The 24,789-nt window shown below is 47.5% G+C and overlaps 2 protein-coding genes across 6 annotated transcripts in view; both read right to left on the reverse strand.

Moving 5' to 3' along the window:
* Window positions 1-5,736: 5,736 nt before the first annotated feature.
* LOC121474957 (collagen alpha-1(I) chain-like) lies at window positions 5,737-22,088 on the reverse strand. Its single transcript, XM_041728114.1, has 4 exons — window positions 21,942-22,088; window positions 21,247-21,344; window positions 15,922-16,655; window positions 5,737-5,785 (listed from the first exon to the last, which is right to left on the reverse strand). Exons 1-4 carry the CDS (start codon window positions 22,086-22,088, stop codon window positions 5,775-5,777), a joined length of 990 nt encoding a protein of 329 aa, XP_041584048.1. The 3' UTR covers window positions 5,737-5,774.
* UBE2H (ubiquitin conjugating enzyme E2 H) overlaps window positions 20,220-24,789 on the reverse strand; it is a 109,733-nt gene continuing 105,163 nt past the window's right edge. For all 5 annotated transcript variants that reach the window (XM_041728289.1, XM_041728286.1, XM_041728287.1 and 2 more), the window contains one exon: window positions 20,220-24,513. In XM_041728289.1, the coding sequence (XP_041584223.1) occupies window positions 24,389-24,513 (125 nt within the window). In that variant the 3' untranslated portion in view covers window positions 20,220-24,388. The remainder of the gene's footprint in view (window positions 24,514-24,789) is intronic.

A 24,789-nucleotide genomic window follows, 5' to 3' on the forward strand; every position in this document is an offset into this window, starting at 1 on the left:
GGGGAAGGAGGCATTTTCCACCAAAGATTCTAGAGGATTCCCACAGGAGAGATGTGGCTCCTCGGGCTCCCTCCCTGGCTCTTGGGGAACATGTTCCAGTCGGTGGCCACGGTAGTCAGCCTGTCCCAGATGAGGCTCTACAGGGAACCCTGAGGGGGCTTATCAAGCCTCTAGTCCCCTCCTATGTCACTTCCAGCATAATTGTTTTATGTCATAATTTTTTAAAAGATTTTATTTATCCATGAAAGACACACAGAGAGAGGCAGAGACAGAGGCGGAGGGAGAAGCAGTTTCTCTGCAGGGAACCGGATGCAGGACTCGATCCCAGGACCGGGGGATCACGTCCTGAGCCAAAGGTAGAGGCTCCACCACTGAGCCATCCAGATGCCCCATCCAACATCTCATTCTAGAACACCCTCCCGTGTGAGTGCTCTCCTACTGGGTTTGGCCTCTGACACTCCATAACGGGTGGGCCTCCCTTGGCGATGCCCATCTCTCCTGGCTCAGGTTCTGACACCCAAGCGGGTGAAAGGAGCGGTTATGTGGATGCCCTCCTCACCTTGTCCCTGCTCTGACACCGCAGGCCACGCTCCTCCTTACCTGGCTCACCCCACCACGCATGTGCACCTTCCTTGCTCAGCCCACTTCATGGCTTTTGGGGTGAACTGTTCTGGGCGGGAAGGGAAAAGGAAGAAGAGGAAGAGAAAGAGCTCTACCTTACAATTTTTTGTTTTAAATTTTATTTGATATATCTGGGAGGTCATTCCATAGAAGCAGATAGAGACAGTCTTCATTTCTTTTTTAACAGCCGCATAGGATTTCATGATGTAAACAATATCATAGTTATTCAGTGGCCATTTGGTTGTTTCTAATGTTTTGCTATTTCAAATAGTTGTCAGGTGTATTTCTGAAGCACCTGGAAACTGTCGAGTCTGGTATTTTAGAGACTGTGTACCCACAGCCCTGCTCTATATAAGCCACCAGATGCTCCTTTCAGAGCGTGCCCTGGATTTCAGAAAATCCCAGCCACCAGTCTGTCAATGACCAATAGCACCAAGGATTGATACTTGAGCCAGACATTGGACTAGAGACTGGACCTCCGGGAGGCCAACAGCGTATGAGGAGGTTTGGGGAGATAAACTGTCCATTGGGGCTCTCCATTTTGTTTAGTTAGTTAGTTTGTTTATTTATTTATTTATTTATTTATTTATTTTAAGATTTTATTTATTTGACAGAGCAGGAGAGAGAGTGAGCACAAGCAGGGGGAGTGACAAAGGGAGAGGGAGAAGTAGGACCCCAGGATCATGAGCAGAAGGTACAGGCATCACTGACCAAGCCTCCCAGGTGCCCCAGAGGCTCTCCACATCGGAGGGAGACAACGGATCAGATCAGAGCCTCTGTTTTAGGAGATATGATTTCCTTTAGCATAAGTAGAAGGTCTCGGGTGCTCTGTACCCAAATGGCTCTGAGATCAGGTCCGTCAGTGGAGCCTCAGGATCCAGAGTTCAGCTGAAGGGGAGGCAACCTTCTCTCATCAGGTCTTCTTGCCATAACCTCTGAAGGCAATCTTGAATATGATTTTTGTAGGATACTAATTTTTTTAAAAGATTTTATTTATTTATTCATGAGAGACAGAGAGAGAAAGAGACACAGGCAGAGGAAGAAGCAGGCTCCATGCAAGGAGCCTGATGTGGGACTTGATCCTGAGTCTCCAGGATCAGGCCCTGGGCCAAAGGCAGGTGCCAAACCGGTGAGCCACCCAGGCTGCCCTATAGGATACTAATTAAGGGTTTTGTTTGTTTTTTTTTTTTCTAATCATGCTATTTGTTTACTTATACTTTTTTTTTTTTTTTGCATATAGGTGCAAAGGTACATTTCCTCCTACTGTTGCTATCCCAAATGTCAAACTATGAATTAAAGATGTTTTATCATTGGGGCTCTTGCAATGTGAATAAGTGTGTGTGTGTGTGTGTGTGTGTATGTGAATGCTTTATGTTTATTTTTGGGCCAGAACCAAATGAATGAATTTATGAATGTGACTCTGATTAGGATGACGTAAGGCAGTGTGAGGGGGATGAGACACCCGCCTGACAAGGACAGGGACATTATTTGGCTGTCTTTCTTCCAGGAGGGGAAAGAATGGACCGATAATTTTGAACACACGGGTTCTCCAGCCTGCCGGAGTTGGCGGAAAAGCTGCTGGAGGGAGAGCAGAGAGGCTGATGTTCTAGAAAAGTGAGAAGGATGTGGCCGGTGACTGCCCTGCCAGGCTGGTGCAAATTATTCATGGGGAGCTATAGGAGATGGGTGGAAAGAACCGTGGGCTGGTGATAAGGAGGTTGGTGTGTGACCCTGGATGAGTTCTGTTTGGCTTGAACAAATCGCTCAAACTCTGCCCCGAAGCGCCCGGGACAGCGCAGTAACCCTTCCTCAGCATCTTACGGGACCGAGTGGGTTACTAGGTGCAAAGCTTTAATGCCCAGCATCCTGTCTGCAACCAGGCAGGGTAGAAACACAGACATACCAATGGCACCGAAGGCATCCGGCTCCAGGTGAGGACACCGAGGCTCAGCCCAGGAAAGCCACGTGCTAAGTTTCTGGGGAGCATCCTGCCCCTGCCCTAGAGGCACTGCTCTGGAAGAGCAAGGGGACCTTGCAGGGTGGAGGCCCTGGCAGGAGCGCGGGTCATTTCCCTTGCAAAAATGAAATTCAAATCTGAGATGGTATCAGTGCTAGGGCAGGCAGCTGGGCACAGATGTGGCCCAAGGGGCTCTGCCGGGGCAGGGTATGGCACCAGGGGAGAGCCCTAGCTCTCAGACTGTGGGGGATGGTCGTCCTCTCTGGCCAGTCTTGGTGCTTCCCCGGGCTGTCCCTGGGGCCGGGGCTGGGAGAATGCGGGCCCCAGCACCCCCCCCCCACCCGGCCCCACTGGGACCCAGCTGGGGAGGCTGACATGACCACAGCCAGCACATGCATTAGTAATGGCCACCGATCCTGCTGGCCTTGCGCCCTGTTTCCAGTGGGGCAGTAACCTGAGCCTGGGGGCCCCTGCCCTCTAGACTCCACCCTGTGGCGGAGCCATTGGACACCTCCTCTTTCCCTGGTCCTCAGTCTCTGCATCAAATCAAACAGAAATGCAAACAAATTATTTCTCTTTTGACATCCGGAGCGTTGGCGTTCACATTGTCTGCTCTCAGAGGATTCCCCAACATGGAAGTGTTGTTCTAGGGCCCTGGGACTTGGCCTCTGCCCTAAAGGGGCTGCAGCTGGTGATGGGGGCCACAGGCCCTGGCAGGCTAGACTCGGGGTGCCAAAGAACAGCAGTGGCCCAGCCGTGGAGGCTCCCTAGAGCACGTCCTGGATCAAGTAGGCCTGGATGATTGTAAGATCCCGGGGCAGGGGGCAGCAGGGAAGGGGCCAGGGGGCATTGCTAACACCCCAGCTCTTCTCCTCAGGCCCAAGTGGAGGGAGGGAGTAGACCACGGGAAGCTCCTCTCACCCTGGGACTCTTGGCAGCAAGCAGCTCTTCCAAGGGCAGAGGTACAGGCCCTGCCCTCCCCCCCACCCCGGGGCCACGTGACAGTCCCTTCACTCCCACCGCAGCTCTAGGGTGTCCCCGAGGAACTCAGGCTCTGTCTGGGGTTCTGTGACCCATCTCCAGCAGGTGCCCTTGAACGGGAAGGTCCCAGCTGCCCCCAAATGCCTCTCCTGGGAACTTTGTAATTCTCACCGTGAGAGAAAGGCATTGTTACCGGAACACACAACACCCTAGAGAAAAAAGCCCCCTCCGGGAATAAGGCTGTCAGCAGGAGGCTGAATAGGTCTCTGTGGGAAGGGAGACTTCAGTGGGGGACCACCTCTCAGGTGGGGCACATTAGATTTGAGTAATTTGAGGACCCTGAGGAAGTGTGGGCAGAGTGGGGTGCAGGCCAGCTCTGTAGGTGACCACCGTGTGACCTCAAAGAAACCATGACCCTCAGGAAGGAAGATAGTTCAGCCCACTTCCTGCTCACTGCCCCCCACCATGATCCTGAGTGTGCCCCTCAAGATTGCTCTGAACAGAGCTCCTGACACCTGTGGGATTGATTTCTGGGCTCATGATGATGTAGGCCAGGCTGGGTGCAGAGATGGGGTCTCATGACCAGAGTGGTCTTCGCTGGCTGGGGCTTTTAGTAGGGTCTAGAGTTTCAATGGATTGCCCAAATGTGGGCCCCAGGGGTCAGGACCAGAGGCTCCTGCACCTGGCTGCCCTGGCCCACCCTGCTCCCCATGGTGCTGCCCAGCACCACCACCCTGGGCCTGGTGGGGGAACTGGTTTCCAGGCTGACAGGCAGATGGTGGTAGGAGCTGAGACCCTGGAGTAGGGTGAGGACATAACCTGCCTCTGGAGCTTCATTCTCATCAGCCCTCCCAGGGTGTCAGGCCCCACCAAGCAGAGCCAGTGGGCCAGGCTTCAGGTGTCCTGGAAGTGGCCAGGAGGGAGGATGACAGGGAGACGGTGCCTCCACCCAGCCCAGCTCAGAGGCCCAGCAGCAGGTGAGGGAGGGTTCTCTCCCTGGAGACTCAGGGCTCCCTGGTCTCCTGTCCCCAGGCAGCCAGCAGAGCAGCCAGGGTTTCTAGCATCTGCTAAGGCCCTGCTGATGCAGTCACAGCTGAGAGGCAGTGGCTGAACAATTCAGCAGAGCTGGGTATCTTGACTCCTAGTGGGAGGCCAACTGCTGGCCCCAGAGTCCTCCACCTGGGCAGTAAAGCAGATTCCCCAGCACCTCCAAGGCTTCTCCACACCCAAGAGGCTCTCAAAGGCTCAAACCTGCTCCCCCAACCCCTGCTTTCCCTACAGCTGTGCCCCTGCCAGAGCCAGCACTCCCACTCACCCCATCACCAAGTCTTTCCAATTCTACTCAGTACATAGATTCTTTGAATCTGTCTGCCTGGCCTCTACCCTGGTCCACGCCAACACCCCCCTCTCCTGGACAATGGGACAGCCCCTGGCTGCACTCCCTGCTTGTACAATAGCCCCTATTTGCACATGACATATCGTCCTCAGCTTCAGGCCCATTCATGGTCACCGTGTCTCAGGATCGAGTCCTGCCTGGCCCTGCCCACCCCACTGTGTAGGTCCCCTCCTGCTGTTCCAACCTCTCTGCTTTCACTTAGGCCTCGTCCTCAGCCTGAGATGTCACCCCCCCACACACCCTCCACTCCCCCAGCTTGGCCCCCCTCATAAGACAGCTCAGGCCTCTGTCCTCCAACGAGCCTTCTCTGAGCACCAGGGGCCCACTCTGCCCAGCCTGGCCTCCACCACAGCCCTTTCTGCAGAATTCATTATCCAGTCCTGGGTCTGCCTTTCTCAAAAAGGCATGTATCTTTTTTTTTTTTTTTTGGCTTTATATTATGTATTCCAGGACACCTGAAATGCATAATATAAAGCAAAAAAATATGTTTATACATATATAGACATATATACATTTATAGGCATATAGACATATATTTATGTCTAATAGAATATACATATATTCTATATGTATATAGAATATATGTATATACATATATAGACATAGAGATGAAAAAGAACCAACTAGAACTCCTAGAACTTTGATACAATAAGGAATTGGGGGGGTACCCGGGTGGCTCAGCGGTTTAGCGCCACCTGCAGCCCAGGGCTTGATCCTGGAGTCCCGGGATGGAGTCCCACGTCGGGCTCCCTGCAAGGAGCCTGCTTCTCCCTCTGCCTGTGTCTCTGCCTCTCTCTCTCTGTGTCTCTCATGAATAAATTAATGAAATCCTTTAAAAAAAAAACAATAAGGAATTGGTTACATATAGCTCAACCAATAGAATATTATACAGCTATTAAAAAGAACTAAGCCACTCTCTATATACTGTTATGGAATTATTACTATGAAAAACAAAGCAAGATGTAGAGCACTGTGTATAATTTGTATATAAAGAATCTGATAGTTTGTGCTTATATACATAAGGACCCATCTCTGGGAGGGCACTCATGAGGCTACAAATAGTGGTCAGCCTCCGGGAAAGGAAACTGAGTAGGGAAAAGTAGGAAGGACAGAAGGATTTACCTTAAAATTTAAATTAAATTAGTTTTTTAAAAAATATGACTTTAAAAAAAATTATGACTATTTTTTAGAGCAGTTTTAGGTTCACAGAAAAACTGAGGGGTTAATACAGAGATTTCCCATATGCCCCTTTCCCCCTGCATGCACAGCCTCCCTTTTTTTTATTTTGAAGATTTTTTTTTTTTACTTGAGAGAGAGAGAGAGCAGAGTGAGTGGAAGAGAACATGAGTGGGTGAGGAGGGGCAGAGAGAGAGGGAGAAGCAGGCTGCCAGCTGAACAGGGAGCCTGATGTGGGGCTTGATCCCAAGCCCCTGGGATCATGACCTGAGCCAAAGGCAGATGCTAAACCAACGGAGCCACCCAGATGCCCCTCACAGTCTCCCTTATTACCAACAACCCCACCAGAGTGGTGCATTTGTTACAATGGTTGAACTTACATTGCCACATCCTTATCACCCAAATCCATTTATAGTTCACTCTTGGTGGTGTGCATTCTGTGGGTTTGGACAAATATGTATTTATCGAGGTTTTCATCATTATAGCTCCATACACAGTATTTTCATTGCTCTAAAAATCCTCTGCGTGTCATCTATTCATCCCTCCCTTCCACTGCCAGTTCAACCTCAGGCAACCCCTGATCTTTCTACTGTCTCCACAGTTTTGCCTTTTCCACATATAGTTGGAATCCACAGTTTTGCCTTTTCCATGTCATATAGTTGGAATCATACAGTGTATAGACTTTTACTTGGCAATAATGCATTCAAGATTCCACCATGTCTTTTTATGGCTTGATACCTCATTTCTTTTCAGTGCTGAATAACATTCCACTGCCTGGATGTGCCACAATTTGTTTATCCATTCACCTTCTGAAGGACATCTTGTTCGCTTCCAAGATTTGGCAATTACAAATAAAACTGCTATAAACATCAGTGTGCAGGATGTTTTTAAAAAGATTTTATTTATTTATTCACAAGAGACACAGAGAGAGAGGCAGACACAGGCAGAGGGAGAACCAGGCACCCTGCAAGGAGTCTGATGCGGGACTTGATTCCGGGGCCCCAGGATCATGTTCTGAGCCAAAAGCAGATGTTCAACCACTGAGACACCTAGGCATCCCAGTGTGCAGGATTTCACTTCTTTTGGGTAAATAGCTAGGAGCACAGTTGCTGGTAACTATATTAGTTTTACATGATTTTTGAAAAGATTATTTATTTATTTATTTATTTATTTAAGAAGATTGTGAGCCAGAGAGTACAACCAGTGTGCAGGATTTCACTTCTTTTGGGTAAATAGCTAGGAGCACAGTTGCTGGTAACTATATTAGTTTTACATGATTTTTGAAAAGATAGATTATTTATTTATTTATTTATTTATTTAAGAAGATTGTGAGCCAGAGAGTACAACCAGGGGGAGATGAGAAGGAGATTCCTCCCTGAGTGGGGAGCCTGACATGGGGCTCAATCCTAGGACACTGGGATCATGACCTGAGCTGGAGGCAGATGCTTTTTCATGGTTTTAATTGTATCTGCCTGTATCATCTATTTTGGAGGATGTATTTCATAATTTATTTCCCAATATTTATTTCCCCAAATGAATATATTTTATTTTATTTTTTAAAGATTTTATTTATTTATTTATTTATTTATTTATTTATTTATTATATATTTATTTATTTATTTATTTATTCATGAGAGAGAGAGAGAGAGAGAGGCAGAGACACAGGCTGAGGGAGAAGCAGGCTCCATGCAGGGAGCCTGATGCGGGACTCAATCCCAGGACTCTAGGATCATACCCTGGGCCAAAGGCAAGTGCTAAACCACTGAACCACCTGGGCTGCCCCAAATATATTTTTTAAAATATTTATTTATTTATTTTGAGAAAGAGAGCAAGCATGGGGAGGGGCAGAGGGAGAGAGAGAAAAGTAGACACTCTGCTGAGGGTAGAGCCCAACACGGGGCTGGATCTCACAACTCTGCCATCGTGACCTGAGCTGAAATCAAGAGTCAGACACTTAGCCCATGGAGTCACCCAGGCACCCTTCCCCAAATGCATATTAAAACGTTTAGTTGAATTGAAAAGTGACATCAGGCTTTTTCAGACAGAAAGTAAGTCTGATTTGGATGACTGAGGACTGACTCAGGTTATATAGTAAATATTTTCTATAAACTGAATAGTCAAATCTGTTGTTTCAAGATTTTGACAAAAAATTATGTATGTGGGCAGCCCCGGTAGCTCAGCGGTTTAGCCACCTGCAGCCCAGGGTGTGATCCTGGAGACCCAGGATCGAGTCCCACATCAGGCTTCCGGCATGGAGCCTGCTTCTCCCTCTGCCTGTGTCTCTGCCTCTCTCTTCGCTCTGAATGAATAAATAAATAAATCTTTAAAAAAATTATGTATGTGTGCATGTGTGTGTTACACATATGTGTGTGTGTATATATGTGTGTGTATATGTGTGTCTATATATATGTGTGTGTGTGCATATATATATATATATATGAAATGTGTGAGGCATTTCAGGTAAAGGCATTTTATAAATAGTTATGTTAATAAAATCATTAAAATGTTTTCACTTTCCCAAACCTTCTGAATGTGATCAGTTAAGCAAGTTTCTTAAAATTGAAAAAAGTGGGATGCCTGGGTGGCTCAGCAGTTGAGCATCTGCCTTCAGCTCTGGGCGTGATACCAGAGTTCTGGGATCGGGTCCCACGTTGGGCTCCCTGCATGGAACCTGCTTCTCCCTCTGCCTGTGTCTCTGCCTCTATCTGTGTGTCTCTGATGAATAAATAAATAAAATCTTACAAAGAAAGTGACAGTTGAAATTAACATATTTGAAAAGTCTTTGATATATTTGATAACTTATTCACTAAGTCTTGGCAAAGTTTTCTTAGTATACCTGCCACAGTTGATAAATAGAATAACTTTAGCAACTGGGTTAAAAAAATTGTTTTGTGACTCAGGTGACTTTCAGTTCTTTGCTTTCAGCAAAATAGAGAACTGAATAGATTTGTCAGCAGGCAAATCACTAAAAATAATTTGTGATGATAGATTACAATTTTCCCTATAATTCAGAAAGAATTCAAAGAATTGATTGAAATGGCTATATCAAAATGATTTCCATTCCCATCTCCTTATTTATGTTTCTTGGTGCTTACATCTCTAAAGATGAAAAAATAGTGGAATAGGATTAAAATTTTTCCTGAATTATGTCTTAAAATCATAGATACAAAAAATAATTGCAAAAAACCAGCCCATTCATTTCATTAAGAGAGCTCTTTCTAACACTTTATAACAAGTTGTTTGAGCTATAATTCCCATTTTATAAAATTCATCCTTTTAAAGCAAACCATTCAGTGATTTTTAGTATATTCACAAAGTCATGCAGTTATGACCAGTATCTACTTTTAGAACATTTTCATCACTCCCCAAAACACCTGTTATCCATTGGTAGTCATTCCCCACTGCCCCCTCAACCCAGCCCCAGTGACCACTAATCTACTAGAGTCTCTGTGGATTTGCCTATTCTGGACATTTCGCTATAATATGTGGCCTTTAGTAGTATCTGGCTTCTCTCTCTCAGCCCAGTGTCTGCATGCTTCATCCATATTACAGCCATGTGAGTAGTTCATTTTTTTCAGTCTGAACAATATTCCACTGCATGAATATAGAGAGATGATAGATAGATAGATAGATAGATAGATAGATAGATAGATAGATGACAGATAGATGTAGATATATCACATTTTGTCCTTCCTTTCATCAGCTGATGGACATTTGAGTTGTTTCCGCTTTATGGGCTATTAGAAATAATGCTGCTGTGAACACTCCTTTCAAGTTTTTATGTGAACACATGTTTTCAATTCTCCTGGGTACACACCTAGGAGTGGACTTGCCAGAACATATGGTAACACTATGCTTAACGTTTTGAGAAACTGCCAGTCTGTCTTCCAACGTGGTTGCAACATTTTACATTCCCACCAGCCAGTGAGTGAGCGCGCCCTCTTCTCCGCAGGGGGGCGACACTAGTCACTGTCCACCTTTTCATTAGCGCTGTCCTTCTAGTAATGAGAAGTGGTATCTCCTTAAGGTTTTGATTTGCATTTTTCTAAAGACTCATGATGTTGAGCGTATTTTCATGTGCTAATGGGTAATTTGTATGTCTTTTTTAGAGAAATGTCTCTTCAAGTTTTGGCCCATTTTAAAACTGGGTTACTTGTCTTTTTAAGACTTTTTTTTTTTTAAGTAATCTCTACGTCAACTCAAGAACCCGGAAATCAACTGAGCCAGCCAGCCAGCTGCCCCCGGGTTATCTGTATTTTTATTGTTGAGCTAATAGTTCTTTATATATTCTGGGCACTAAACTCCTATCAGACATATAATTTGCAAATAATCCTCTCATTCTGTTATTTCCTTCACTTTTGTAAAAAATACATTTCATTGAGTTATAGTTGACATGGAAAATTGTATAAGGTGGCATTTTCTTTTCTTGTGATGTCTTTGTCTGACTTTGGGATCATGATAATACTGGCCTCATCGAATGAGTTGAAAAGTGTGCCCCCCCCTTTTGTTTTAAGATTTTGCTTATTTATTTGAGAGAGAGCACCAGCAGGGAGAGGGGCAGAGGGGCTGAGAGAAGCAGAATCCCCACCGGGCAGGGAGCCTGACTCAGGGCTTGATCCTAGGACCCCGGGATCATGACCTGTGCCGAAGGCAGACGCTCAACTGATTTGAGCCACCCAGGGGCCCCAGAAGTGTCCCCTTCTTTACAATTTTTTTGGTACGAATTTTAAACATTGGTATTGATTCTTTAAAGAGAGTTTAAAGATTAAAGCACTTAAAGATGCTTCGTAGAATTCACCAGTGAAGCCAGTTGGACTTGAACCTTACTTTGTGAGTGGTTTTATTTATTTATTTATTTATTTATTTATTTATTTATTATTTTTAAGGATTTTATTTATTTATTCATGAGAGACACAGAGAGAGACGCAGAGACACAGGCAGAGGGAGAAGCAGGCTCCATTCAGGGAGCCCGATGTGGGACTGGATCCTGGGACTCCAGGATCACGCCCTGAGGCAAAGGCAGGCGCCAAACCACTGAGCCACCCAGGGATCCCCCCTGTGAGTGGTTTTACAATTACTAATTCAAGCACTTTGTTACAGGTCACTTACGCTCTGGTTTTCCCTGAGCTGTGCTTGAACTCCCTGGTTTGCTCTTTCCCTTAGCAAAATCCTGTGATGTGTCCAGTCGAAAGGGCCAGAGGCCTGGGTTGGTGGGGAGGATAGAAATGGGGACGAGATCTTGTTGTCCAACACTTCCTAAACTTTCTATCCCTCCTCCTTTTATAACCTTCAACTAACCCAAGGATCAAAGGAACCTGGGACCACCAGCCATGGAGGGTGGTGTTCTGCAGTGGAGATTCGGTTGCATTGTCATTTCCCTCCCTTCTGGCTTAGGAATAGTGTTTTCATGAGACAAGTTTCGTGGGTTTTTTTTTTTTTTTTTTTTTTTTTGTGCTTTTAATCAATCTCATTGGTTAGTACACTTGTTACCAGTCTCCAGCAATGTTTTTGTGTTCTTGTTTGTTATTGCCTACTCTTCCTTCTCTTTGTTTCTATACTTACAGCCCCTGTCTCTTCTGTGACCCTTTACTGTCATTTTGGGGGTTTTGGTAGGGTACAGAGTTAGTTTATAGAGCCACTTGGTCATCTTAATTAGAGGCCATCATTCTTCTATATAAGGCTTTGGCTTAAACCTATCCTTTTTTTTTTTTTCCTGCATTTTTGGAACTCTGTCTTCTAAGCTCAGGGAATGGCTATTATAGATTCTAAGCATATCTGATAACTTTAGGCTTATAATTGCACCTTCTAGTTTCCAACTCGAATGATGGAGGTGTGTAGTAGTCAGGATTCTTGATTGCAAATGACGGAAAGCCAGCGTGAGTTGGCTTCCACAAAAAATAGGGGCTTCATGTTCTCATCTGAAGGAAAAGTCCAGGGAGGTTCTCAGACAGGCTGTCCAGGCTCCAGCCTAGTTCCAGGTTCCCCTATTACCAGCTCAGCAACCCCAGAGTGAAAAGGATCTCTTGATGCACATGGTCTCAGCAGAAGTCCCAGCTATGGGCTCCTCTCTGAACTCAGAGTAGGATGCTTGATTGGCTGTCAGGGTCAAGGGGGCCCATGTTGGAGGGAGGGAAAAGAGGGAGTTAGCCTCTAAAAACCACTTGGAGGAGAGTGCGTGAGGAGGGGGTGGGTCCCCCAAACAGCATGGCAGGACTGATTCCAGAAGAAGGAACAGGTGCTGGGCAGGCAACAGTAACAGGTGTGCATTGCAGGGAGATCACACGGCCGTGATCACACATTGCTTAAATGACGCCCACAGCTCAATGCCCAGAACCCTAAAACATCAGCTATTCCTGCTGTTATCATCGTCATTATCCACAGGGAGACCTTGTGGCTTGCCTTTTTATTCTGAAGAATGAATTTCTTCGCCAGGGCCAGAAACAGGCACAGAGCTGCAGTGTTCCCCAATCCCTGAGATACACAGTGTCTCCGCACAGCTCCCTGATCCTGCTACTCTCACCAGAGGCACCTTGTCTCCTTATCAGGCTCAAGTCCAGGCCCTGTTCATCCTTGCCTCCTGCATACCATCTTCCTGCACACCTCAGCTTCACTCTTCTTGCTGAAGGAACATGCCTGAAACAATCTGCCACCTGTTTGTCTCCAATGTTGGCATGACTATGTGGAGTGTGGGTGTCCTTGAATTCCCACTTGTCTGCTCAAATAAATCATAAACTTCTTGGGAGCTGGGCCTGGGTCTCAATGCCTTCAACTGAAGGCATTCATTTCCGTACTTCTCAAACCATTATCCCCTTCCTCTCAGGCCTATGACGCCAATCTAGACGTACAGCAGGATCCAGGAAGTGCCAGGCAACTGAGGAATCTAGCAGGTACCATGGCCAGGAGGACAGGGCCCAGGCCTGTTGGAGGATATCCGATCACGGAACATTCAGACAATCTCTGTCCCTTAGGAATTGAGCTCAGCTGCTAGCGCCTGGCAGAGACTGCTCTGTGCATCCCCAAAGCCAACCTCTGCTATTCTTTAATAACAGAACTCCAGTGTTTTAGAACCCCAATTTCTAAAATATAAATCTCAATACTTTTACTTAATAGCAGACTTTGAAGAAAATTTTATAACCTATTCAAAAGTAGAGAAAATGGGGGCACCTGGATGGCTCAGTCAGTTAGGCATCTGCTTTCACCTCAGATCGTGGTCTTGGGGTCCTCTGATTGAGCCCCATGTTGGGCTCTCTGTTCACTGGTGAGTCTGATTCTCCCTCTCCCTCTTTGCTCTCTCTCTCTCTCTCAAATAAATAAACAAAATCTTTAACTAAAAAAAGTAGAAAAAATGGTATAATGAACTCCCATGCACCCATCATTCAGATTCAGCAATTAATGGATGGCTTACCCAGTTTCATGGATACCATTCCTCCTACCCTTAGATTATTGTTTTTTAAATATTTTATTTATTTATTCATGAGAGACACACACAGAGAGAGGCACAGACACAGGCAGAGGGAAAAGCAGGCTCCATGCAGGGAGCCAGAAGTAGGTCTCAATCCTGGTTCCCCAGAATCATACCCCAGGCTGAAGGAAGCGCTAAACTGCTGAGCCACGTGGGCAGCCCGTTTTTTTTTTTTTTTTAAGATTTTATTTATTTATTCATGAGACACACACACACACACAGACAGACAGAGAGAGAGAGAGAGAGAGAGAGAGAGAGGCGAGACACAGGCAGAGGGAGAAGCAGGCTCCATGCAAGGAGCCTGATATGGGACTTGATCCTGGGACACAGGATTACACCCTGAGCCAAAGGCAGATGCCCAACCGCTGAGTCACCCAGGCATCCCTCCTTGGATTATTTTGAAACAAATCCAGACATCATATAATTTCATCCAAAATTCAGTATGTAAAGGTAATCTTTGTACACACCCACACATCCACACTTCAATATAAAACACAATACCTTTATCATCCATAGAAAGCAATGATAACTTCATGATAATTTCTTAATATCATCATATATCTATTCATTGTTCAAAATTCTCCAATTGTCTCCTGATTTTTTAAAGAGGTGACTTGTTCCAACACTTTCTAAATGTATAAGATCTGGGGCACCTGGGTGGCTCAGGGGTTGAGTGTCTGGCTTTGGCTTAGGTCATGATCCTGGAGCCCTGGGATTGACTCCTGCATCAGGTTCCCCTCAGGGAGCCTGCTTCTCCCTCTGCCTATGTCTCTGCCTCTCTTTATGTCTCTCATGAATAAATAAATGTCTTAAAAAATAAAAATATAAGATCCACATATTGCATTACAACCCCAATTTTATTCAAGGGGGTAATGCATTCAGTACATTTCATTTCCCTACTTCTCAAACCAATATGTGGCCATGAGTCTCAAGTTTGGCCAAGGAGGTGGAAGTGGAAGTGTGGAGGAGGTATTCAAGAAGACTTTTGAAAAAGAGCTGTCATCTGGGAGATGAGCAACTTTTATTTTTCCCTCCTTCTTCCTGCTGCCTAGAACTGGGGATATGATTTCTGGAGCTCTGGCAGCTATCTTGGACCATGAGGTGACCTTGCAAGTGGAAGCTCAAGTTAGGGCGCAGAGAGTAGGAATTGAATTTCCTACTACACTGTTATTTCCAGCCTTTTATTATTGAGTCACTTAAGATTAGGTTCCTTGTAATAAACAAAACATTTATTTATGTATATTTTGAGAGAGAGAGAGAAAGAGAGCACGAGTGAGGTGAGCAGAGGGAGAGAGAGAACCTCAAGCAGACCCCTGCTGAGTAGAGAGCCCACCCATGACCTGAGATCATGACCTGAGGTCAAGTCGAGAGTTAGAGGTTTAATGGACTGAGCCACCCAGATGCCCCCAAAACAAAAATTTTAAAGCAGTGGCTTCAACATGATAGAAATTTTAAAAATCTCATATAAATCTAGTGACAAGCAGTCCAGGAGTGATATAGGGGTTCCACAAAATCACAGACCACTAGATACCTACTACGTCTGTGTAACTAATTACACCCCAAACTTAGACGCTTAATACAACTGATCACCTGTTTCAGTTTCTGAGGGTCAGGAATCTGGGATTCCTGAGGTCTGAGCGGCGGTCATTCCTAGCTTGAGGGGGTCTGGAGGAGCCACTGGTTTAGGTCTTCCCTTCCCAGCCCCCAGCAGCTGAAACCTAGAGAGAACACTCAAGGTGGAAGCTACAGGCTTCCATTAGTCTCAAAAGTGAACATGCTCTCGGCTGTTTTACCCTTTTTTTTTATTTCTTATTTTTAATCAAAAAATTTTTATTGGAGTTCAATTCGCCAACGTATAGCATAACACCCGGTGCTCATCCCGCCAAGTGCCCGCCACCCAGTCACCCCCACGCCCCCCCTCCCCTTCCACCACCCCTTGTTCATTTCCCAGAGTTAGGGGTCTCTCGTGTTCTGTCCCCCTCACTGATATTTTCATTTTCCCTCCTTTCCCTTTATTCCCTTTCACTAATTTTTATATTCCCCGAATGAATGAGACCATATAATGTGTGTCCTTCTCCGACTGCCTTATTCCCTCGGCTTCGCCCTTTGTGCCCTCGCGCTCCGGCTCCCCGTCGCCGCCCTGCAGCCTGCCCCACCGCCCCTCCTGGCTCCTTGCCCGGCTCCTGCTTCTGGAGAACATCCGGGCCCGTCCGCTTCTCCGCCGCCCTCTCCTCCGCACCCTGGGTTCCTGCCTCTGTCGCTCCGCAGTGGCGGCCCCCAGCCACCATCCAACCTCCCGCCCTCAGGACCCCCGGCCGCCCGCCTCACCGTCCCCTCCGCCGCGGCGCGCTCCGGGCCCTGCTCCCTTCGTGTGACCCAGTTCGCTCCCATCCCGCCGGGCCCGGGGCAAGCCCCCTCTCACAGGGGGCCCCTCGCGGCGGCCTGCGGGGCGTAGGTGACATTGGGGCTCCTGGCCTGCAGCCGGGGCGGGCCGGGACTGCGGCGGGCGGGTGGGGCACCCCGCGGAGCTCCCCGCCCTCTCCCCCCCCGCGCAGGGGCGCTCGCGCTCGGCAGCCGGCCCGGCTCGGAGGGGGACGCGCGCGGCGGCCTTGCTGTGGCCCGGCTCCCCAGGCCCCCCGGCTCCTCCGTCCGCCGCCCGGCGGCGCGGGCGCCCCCTGGTGCCCGACGGGGGCCTCTCGGCGCCCGCCTCCCCGCGCCGGCCCCGACTCGGGTTGGGCCACTTCCGTTTCCGCAGACGACGCGGGGGGCGCGGGGGGCGCGGGGGGCGCGGCGGCTCGCGGGCTCCCGGCTGCGCCCCTCCCCCGCCCGCCCGCGGGCGCCCACCACGGGGCGCGCTGCCCGCCGCTGCACGGCCTCCGCCGACCGGGAGCTCCCGGCTTCGGCCCCGTTCCCGGGAGCTGGCGCTCAGGCGACGGACCTGCTTCTCCAGGAGACGCCGGCTGTGCCCGGAAGCTTCCCGGGCTGCGCTGCCCGGTAGGTAGCCCGGAGCCACGCGTGCCCGGTGAGCCCCCGGGGGTGGCAACCGAGGAGCCGACTTTTTTCTCGTTTAGTTTCGATTCGATCTGAAAAGGAGCAGTGTGAGATAGTCTGTGACACAACTTCTGTCTTGGTAGCACGACGTGCCACTTCAAGCATGGAAAATGTAGTGTGCCAGTGGGGATGTGCTGGGCGACATACACCCTGGATTTCAGAGCTGGTACAAAACGGAGCGCTCAAGATTCATGTCAAACTAGTAATTAGGGCAGCCCCGGTGGCGCCGCGGTTTCGCGCCTGGAGACCCCGGATCGAGTCCCACGTCGGGCTCCCTGCGTGGAGCCTGCGTCTGCCTCTCTCTGTCTCTATGAATAAATAAATAACTTTAAAAAAAACAAAATAGTAATTACACACTGAAATATTTTGGATACGCTGAGGTAAATAAAACATTAATTTTACCTTGTTTAAAATAATATGGCTACTAGAAAGTGGTGAATTACTTGTGTAGCTGGCATGGCATCTCTGGATTTGCTCTAGTGGGTAGGTTGGGCCAAATCCGAATCTTATACTCTGACTCCACTGCAGGCCCCAGAGGTTGGTGACACGGTTATCGGCAAATATGGGGATGCGTGTGGCCTAAGTCCTGGACGTCAGGGACCATGGGAATGACCCCTTGACAGAAGTCACACGGGCAGGCTCATAGGGTCAACCCAGACGCACCTCCAAGGGGCCCCAGATGGCAGGATGAGGTCCCTCCATGGGTTGTGGAGGCGGGCACAAGGCTTGGCACAGCATGAACCCACGGAAAGAATACTCACCTGTGGCCTGAAGACTTGGCTGCTCACTATCTCTCTTGGTGCCTCGCAAAGCAGTTAATATGAAATAGGTCCAGGGCCAGGTCCCCTTCTGGAGGGACTCCCAGGGCCAGAGTGAGGATCATAAGGGGAAGCCCTCTTCAGCCACTGCTGAGGTCACCATTATCTTTGAATCATCTCTGGAGGAAGGCTTCATGGGAGACTTTCACATGCTTTTGGAATGATTTGTTACCAGTACATATTTCTTTTGAAATATTTAGAAGTGCATCTTTACAAGCTTGGTTCCATACTTTTTAAGTGCCCACTGGGCTAGAGCAGGCACCTGATTCACTGTTTATACAACCGAAGAGAACAGGATCTAGGCTGAAGCTTCTTAAAGGTGTTCTGCTCTTAGCTAGTAGGGGCCTCAGGAGGTGAAGCTGAGAGACCTGAAGGCCAAACCTCACAGCTCTCCAGCAGCCCCTCTCCTGGTTAGTCAGCAATGATGGGGCAGCCAGAAGGGCTGTATTTCTCTTAGGGAGCCCAAGTCTGTCCCTGCCACCCCTGACACCAGGTCCTAGGAGCCAAGTTTGAGACCCAAAGGGTTCTGGGGAACCCAACACCACACAAGTGTCCAGCCTTTTTTTTTTTTTTTTTAAAAAAAAGACCCAAAACATAATAGACATACAGACATCCACACACACCCCACATACAGAGCAAGAAGGGAAATATTCCTGTATCTTTTAATCTAACATTAAATCCCTTGTCAGGGCATCTCTTTGGTTGCAAGAAGTTCTAGTGCACAAATCCTACAACATGAGGCACGGGAGAGCAGGGTTGACCTAAGGTGGATCATCCTGGGTTCACCTGGGGATCTGGGTCTGAGAAGCCTGTGGGCTCCTCATAAGCAAGGCTGCTCAGTCTCGCAGGCAGCCCCCCAGGGCCTCTGCCAGAGCTGGGCATTGGAGGAACCATAAAAACTCTCTTTGCCCTGCTTCCGGGTGGGGAGCAGGGACCACCGGGGTCTAGTGTCACAGGAACTCATTCCCTGGGATGGAGAGCAGGCTTCAGAGATGGCAAGAGAACTTAAGGTGACACAAGTCCTGGGATTCCCTAGTTCTGTGCCAGGACAATACACCTCAGAAACCCTGGGTCCCCCTTCCCAGGAAGGGGGTACTTACTTGCTGCCCCAGTGGCAGTGGAAAGCCACCTGCCCCCTGGGAAGCAGCTGGACTGAGGCTGAGGAGTGACACTGGGTGTGAGATTACTGTGGTGGTGGGGCGGGGGAGGGGGACCCAAGCCCCAACAAGTGCACCGGGACTTCCCATGGAGTTTTTAAAGCAGCTTCCTGTGAGATCAGTAGAATGGATTGTGCACATGACTCATACACCTCTTAATTCTTTTAGCTGGAAAATGGGATACTCTGAACTTCCGAAGCTGTTTGTGTCCCCAAAACGTCTGATCTTGAAACCTCGGTTTCACAGGTTGCTGAAATATCCTCAGGATACTGCATCCCGGGACACGGTATTGGAGTTCAGGATACTGAATGGAGTTCAGAGTCACAGAGAGTCAGAGCCAGAACCTACTCGTTGAGGGACCTCATTTAAAAACACGAACCAGAGGCTGCACAGCTGAGGAAGAGATGGGACAGGGACCCACAGCGCTGGTTGGTCTACTAGTCCTGGCTGAGGGGTCAGCGAGCACCAGCTGCAAAGAACCTGTTGAAGGTTTTGCTTCTGAGCACTGGAGGCAGCCAGGGTAGCTGAGGGCTCACTCGCCCCAGGAGGGCTTCCGGTGCTCATTCACATTAGAGCACCACTCCTAGGTGCCTTACTGTCCCTCTTCCTGGTAGATACGAAGCTGGGTCTACTGGAGAATGCGTTAGGATGCAGGGAGGAATCAAGGAGTTGGGGAAATTGAATAAGAAGAGAACAGTGGAAGAGAGCCAGCCGGGGAAGGAAAGCATGTGATCAAGTCATCCCTTTGTCTTAAGGGGCTTTAACAAAATCCAGCTCAAGTGGATTTTCCAGTAGCCTAGGCAACATTGCCATCTGGTGGCCATTGAGGGCACATGCTTTAGAGAGAGGAGTTGAAATGAGAAGCTAACCGACCCAGCGATACCCTTCTGATCCCAAACCCAGCGTTTCCCCACCCTCCCGGTTGAGGCTGGCATTTGGTGCAGCGGGGCCCCCTGTTTAGGCAGATCGCCCAGGCAGGAAGCTGCACTGCCTGTGAGCTCCAGGCCAAGTGGATACCCTTTGTTCAGCATTAGCTGACGGGCAACATGGAAGCCATACCCGTTGATCCACGTGGGGGCAGTGGGGTCCTTCAGGCTACAGGACTTCACAGAAGAGGCCTTTCAAGGCTGTGGAGAAGCCTCACAGCCAGCCTTGTTCATATAGTCAGCAGTTACCTGCCATTCCAGGTACAGAGATGGGACCTGGAGGTGGGGCCTCTTAAGTTATTACTGCCTAAAGGTGACACTCCCTTCCCAAACTAACCCAGTCACTTGCCTTTGTAAGAGCTTCTGTCAAAAACAAAAACAAGGGGCACCTCGGTGGCTCAGTGGTTGAGCATCTGCCCCTTCGGCTCAGGGTGTGATCCCAGGGTCCTGGGATCAGGTCCCTCATCGGGCTCCCCGCAAGGAGCCAATGCTTCTTCCTCTGCCTAGGTCTCTGCCTCTCTCTTACGAATAAATAAAATCTTTAAAAAACAAAAACAAGCCAATGTCTGCTGCTGAGAGGAGTCAGATGAACAAGGAAGGTGTTTGGTGGTGCCTTTTTAGGGCTAAGTAGTCATGGAGGCTATCATCTTATTGATCAAGGTCCAGCCATTTGCCAAGGTATATACACATTTTATTTAAAAAAGTTTACAGTTTTCATTATACACAACTATTAAGAGGTTATAGTCAGAGGAGGCATTTGTCCTGTTGACAGAAGTGCCCGCTAGATCATCACAATGCAAGGAAAAAGGTGGAAGAGAGGAGATAGGGCAAGGAAAAAATAAGCGATAAAAAGCTTAGATTTCAATTAAGGGCTGGTAAGTCCCTTTTCTCTCTTCAAGTATCACACAATATGTACCAAATACAATCAGTAAATAATGGCCATTTCTTCCCAAGCCCCCAGCCAAGACGAGTATTTGCTGAAGTGAGAATCCTGGCCCTCCCTCAGGTGGGTGGAGAACTTGCCCACCCGAGGGCTGTTAGCTTCCCTTCCCCAAGGGGCCTCCACTCCAGTCCCTGATGGAACAGCCAAAGTGTTCCATGGCCAGAGAAAATATGAACATGGATTCAGAAGTCCAAAGAAACGCAGGTCTTTGCGCCCAATTGGAAAGGATTTTAGTCAAGAAGACCGTGAACCTGGTTAGGAAGTTGGTACAAGGAAATGGAACTCTTGCTAACTCTTGTTAATGGCTTTCACTTTTCTGATTGAATCCCTAGAACGTAGAAGGGCCAGGCGCCATTTAAAATCAAACACCAGTTCCCAGGAACTTGGTGTCTAGCAACTTTACCCATGAAGGCTAGCAGAGGATCTGTCTTTCATGATTCTCAACCATAATAGGAGGCCTAATAAAAAGCAAGTGTCAGGCCAAGGCCAACCAGGGCTTCAGGGAGCATTTTGAGGGGGAAAAAAAAATCCTTCGAGGGGAGACCCTCCTCAGGAGCTTAGATCAGCCAGTTGGCAATCAGAACAGCTTCTGAAGTGGAAGAATAATGTTAGGTACTGGAAAGACATATGGCAACTTCTGAGAACTACCCTAGTATAAAATGCTGGTTGAAACTGCACAGTAACCTCAAGGAGGGCGAGAAGACTGAAGACAAAAGAGCAAAATGCCAGCATCTGGCTTGGCTACCACTAAATGCAACCTGCTGGGCCCCGGGGCTGGGGCTGCGGCCACCTCGCTTGTCGGTTTTGGCAAGAGCTTGAGCCCGGTCGTTTGAACGGGGGCAGAGGATGGCTTGCGCTGGTAAACCACAAGGTAAAACTTCAAAAACTATGGGTACACTAAAAAAGGGAGGGAAACCGCCAGAAGCAACACTGACCGTACTACCACCACCTTTAAGGGCAATAGTGTTCAGCCCTTCTGAGGGGCTCTGGATGCTTTTGAGTGTTATGATGGGAAACCTGGAAAAGCTTTTGGTGCTGTAACATCCCCTCTTCTAAGCCTTACAGTATCATCTACTAGTGGGGGCGGAATCCTCTGCTTCACAGCCAGACCTTCTTCCAGCTCCCTCTGCACCTAGAAGCTTGGTCTCCTTGTCCTACCCAGGTACAGGAAGGGACAAAAATAATAAAAAGGAATTCTGCTCAACCCCTCAAAACCAGTTTCTCAGAGGATACGAAGAACCCCACACAGAGCCAAAAGCATGCATGGGACTCAAGATTAATGCCCAGAAAGGACAGATCTGCACAGAACGAGAGGGTATAGCGTGATTTGGGTGGCATTTCCAGAAGCTTCTGTGCTAATGGGAAGCCTAATTACACCTTCATCAGATGGACTTGGATGGACAAACATACACGCACACATGCTGCAGCCATACTCAGATCTGCGGCTTCACACCTGCAACCTCCCCCAATATGTCTTCATTCGGAAATTCCACACCACCAAACTCCCGGTGCCAGAGCGTTCAATCCGCGACAAGCTGACTTCTTTTTTGTTTGAGGAAAATGGATTCAGTTGGGGAGCAGAGCTGTGGCTCACATACATTCCCCCTCTAAACTTGGCTCTACTAGTTTGTTGGGGTTTGTTTTGACAAGATTAAAAGCAATTATTATTTGGACATTATTTTTTTTGAAAGGTAATTAGAACACTATTGTTTATACAATATTGAAAAAATACAATTTTTTATTGTTTGAACTCAAATCACCACCCAGCACTTTAAAGCCTACCCTAAGTCGCACCTACAATTTAAACGGTTATAGCACAAGCAAACTGCTAATTCGGCAGGTAAGCAGGTTAGACAGTGCCAGCAGAGACCCTCCCTCCCCCAAAATAATGAGAAGACAACGCGCTAGAAAAGTTAAAGCACACCATTCCATGTTAAATAGTTAACACTACCCCTCCAACAAGCCACAAATGCTAGATAGATAACTCAGTACGGTTAACTAACCACAGCCCTACATAACTGCACTTTAAATTTTTTTTTTTAAAGAAAACCTTTGCTTCATGCCCGTAATTAACATAAAATAAGTAAATTCTTTGTCTTTTATTTAGGAAAATAATCATGCTAAAAGCAAGTTGTACTTTATATAGATTTTCAAAGAAAAGATTGATTGTGCTTTTTGAATAAAAAAAGATAGGATATCTTCCAACCTCACGGACTCAAATCTTGTAGAATAGATAGCACTTCTAAACTAAAAACACACATCAGAAAAATTCAATTATCCCAGTGGGACATTCAAAAATTGTCTTTAGAAGGTTTTAGGATTGGCTAATTCTGCTATTGTCCTATTGGTTGTGGCAAAAAAAAAAGGGGGGGGGGGATACAGACTTGCTGTCTAAAGTTCTCCAAATTCAGTAGGCAACACTCATATCTGAAAGAAACTCTGCCGGCAACCTGGACATATGGTGAGCTAAGTAAACATTTGATTAGCAGGCATTTTCAACTGTCTGATTTCCTCTTAACAAATACAGGAGAGAATATGAAGGTTCTTCCTTCAAAACCTGTTCTACTGCATCATATTTCCGAACTCTTTCCTCCTCTTCAGTCACACTCTGAAAAAAGTGGTTTGTTTTTCCCGTGTGGAGTCACTTTGGGTACAAGGACCTTTATATGTTCCAATTATTACTCATTTTAAATTTAGAATGTGTGTTGGTCTAAAAACACCCGTTTCCCACTCCCACAAGCAGATGATGACCAGACTCCTGCCAAGAGCAGCAGCAGAAGGGAAAATAAACTCCAAACATGAATGAGAGTACCCAGGAGTAACAGCCACAGGTGGGTCTTCTTGCTGAGTCTAATGGTCCAGTGAGTGGCTATCCAAGGAGGAGGCCATCTCTTGGTAGGTGAAGATTAAATTTGCAACCTAAGCACAATTCACATGCACACACCAAAAAGAAAAAAAAGAAAGAAAGAAAAAGGATGGGGGGGAAGCTCCAACCCAAACAAAACCACCCACAATCACCCTCAAATTTAAAGCTCTTAGTCCAGGGTAGCATCACAAAGTGGCCAATAAGATGAGGATGTGACTCTGCACGTGCTGGATGAGATGAAATACCTTCCCAGTCACTTTACTCCTCCTGTCCTGTCCTCTCAGAAAGGTATGGATTACAAGCTCCACCCCAAGAAAAAGAATCAGGTTCAGAAAACACTTCCAAAAGGTTCTCCAAAGCAAAAACACTTGTGGGCTACAGGGCCTGATAGCAAGACAGGCAGGAATCTACATATAAAAATGTACTTAAAAATCCAGAGTCAAATGGTTTTAGGTTTCAACACTCCAATTAGCTGTCTTATACCGTTACTCCACAGAAATGGGGCCACCCAGGACTCACAGGAAGGAATGGCTGTGGCTCTGACACGGCTGGCTCTACACCTTCCCACAGCAGGCCTTTTCCTCCCCCGGCTCCTCCCGTCCATTTTGAAAAAGCACTATTCTATCTTCACGTCCAAGAGCTGGTTGGTTTGGTTTGTTTCTTTGGAACCATCAATAAAAGAAGCAACTTTTTCCTGTTAGTTTTACTCATGTCTACCTATCAGAGCGGCTATTTCTTTTGACAGTTCAGTAGCACACAGGCTGACTTGGCCAAAATGGACTTATGAATGCATGCATTCAGACCGCATATTGCTACCAAAATGGAATGTGGGAATATGCTATGCACCTCAGGTTGAGAAATGACCAAGAAATCAAGATCTAAAGGGTGATATATAATATATATATATCAATGCTATTATTCATAAAAACCTTGTTTAGTAATAAAAAAAATTGCTTTGTTTAAATATGAATATTATAGTCTGCTTCTCATGGTTAGGAAATAATAGTCTTTCTGAAAAGCAGGTGCTTTTTCTACTACAACTCCATATCCTGGGCCTCATCTTCCGAAAAGTCAGACATAGAACTCTCCGACGAGCTGTCACCGGTACCCTCTTCCTGCTCTTTCAGTGCCTCCTCCGTGGCGTATTTCTGGATGTACTCTGCATGGGGGAGGGGAAGGGGGAGAGGAATAAAGAAAACACAGGGCTGGTGACCAGGGAGGCAAGTGCTTCAGTGAACCCAAAGCTGGCAAAGTCCCAGGGAAGTTCGAGCCTTCCTTACTTGTTGGGGAGCCTTCCTTACTTGTTGGGGCGGGCTGGGCGAGGGTAAGAAAGGGGACCTTCTCATGGTCATTAAAGCTACGAGGAAAATCCCATGGAAGACGTCTTTGGAGTTCATGCCTTTTGCTCCCTTAGTAAAAGAGGCAAAAGTAGCAT

Source organism: Vulpes lagopus, chromosome 13 (genome assembly GCF_018345385.1).
Source record: "Vulpes lagopus strain Blue_001 chromosome 13, ASM1834538v1, whole genome shotgun sequence".
NCBI lineage: Eukaryota > Metazoa > Chordata > Mammalia > Carnivora > Canidae > Vulpes > Vulpes lagopus.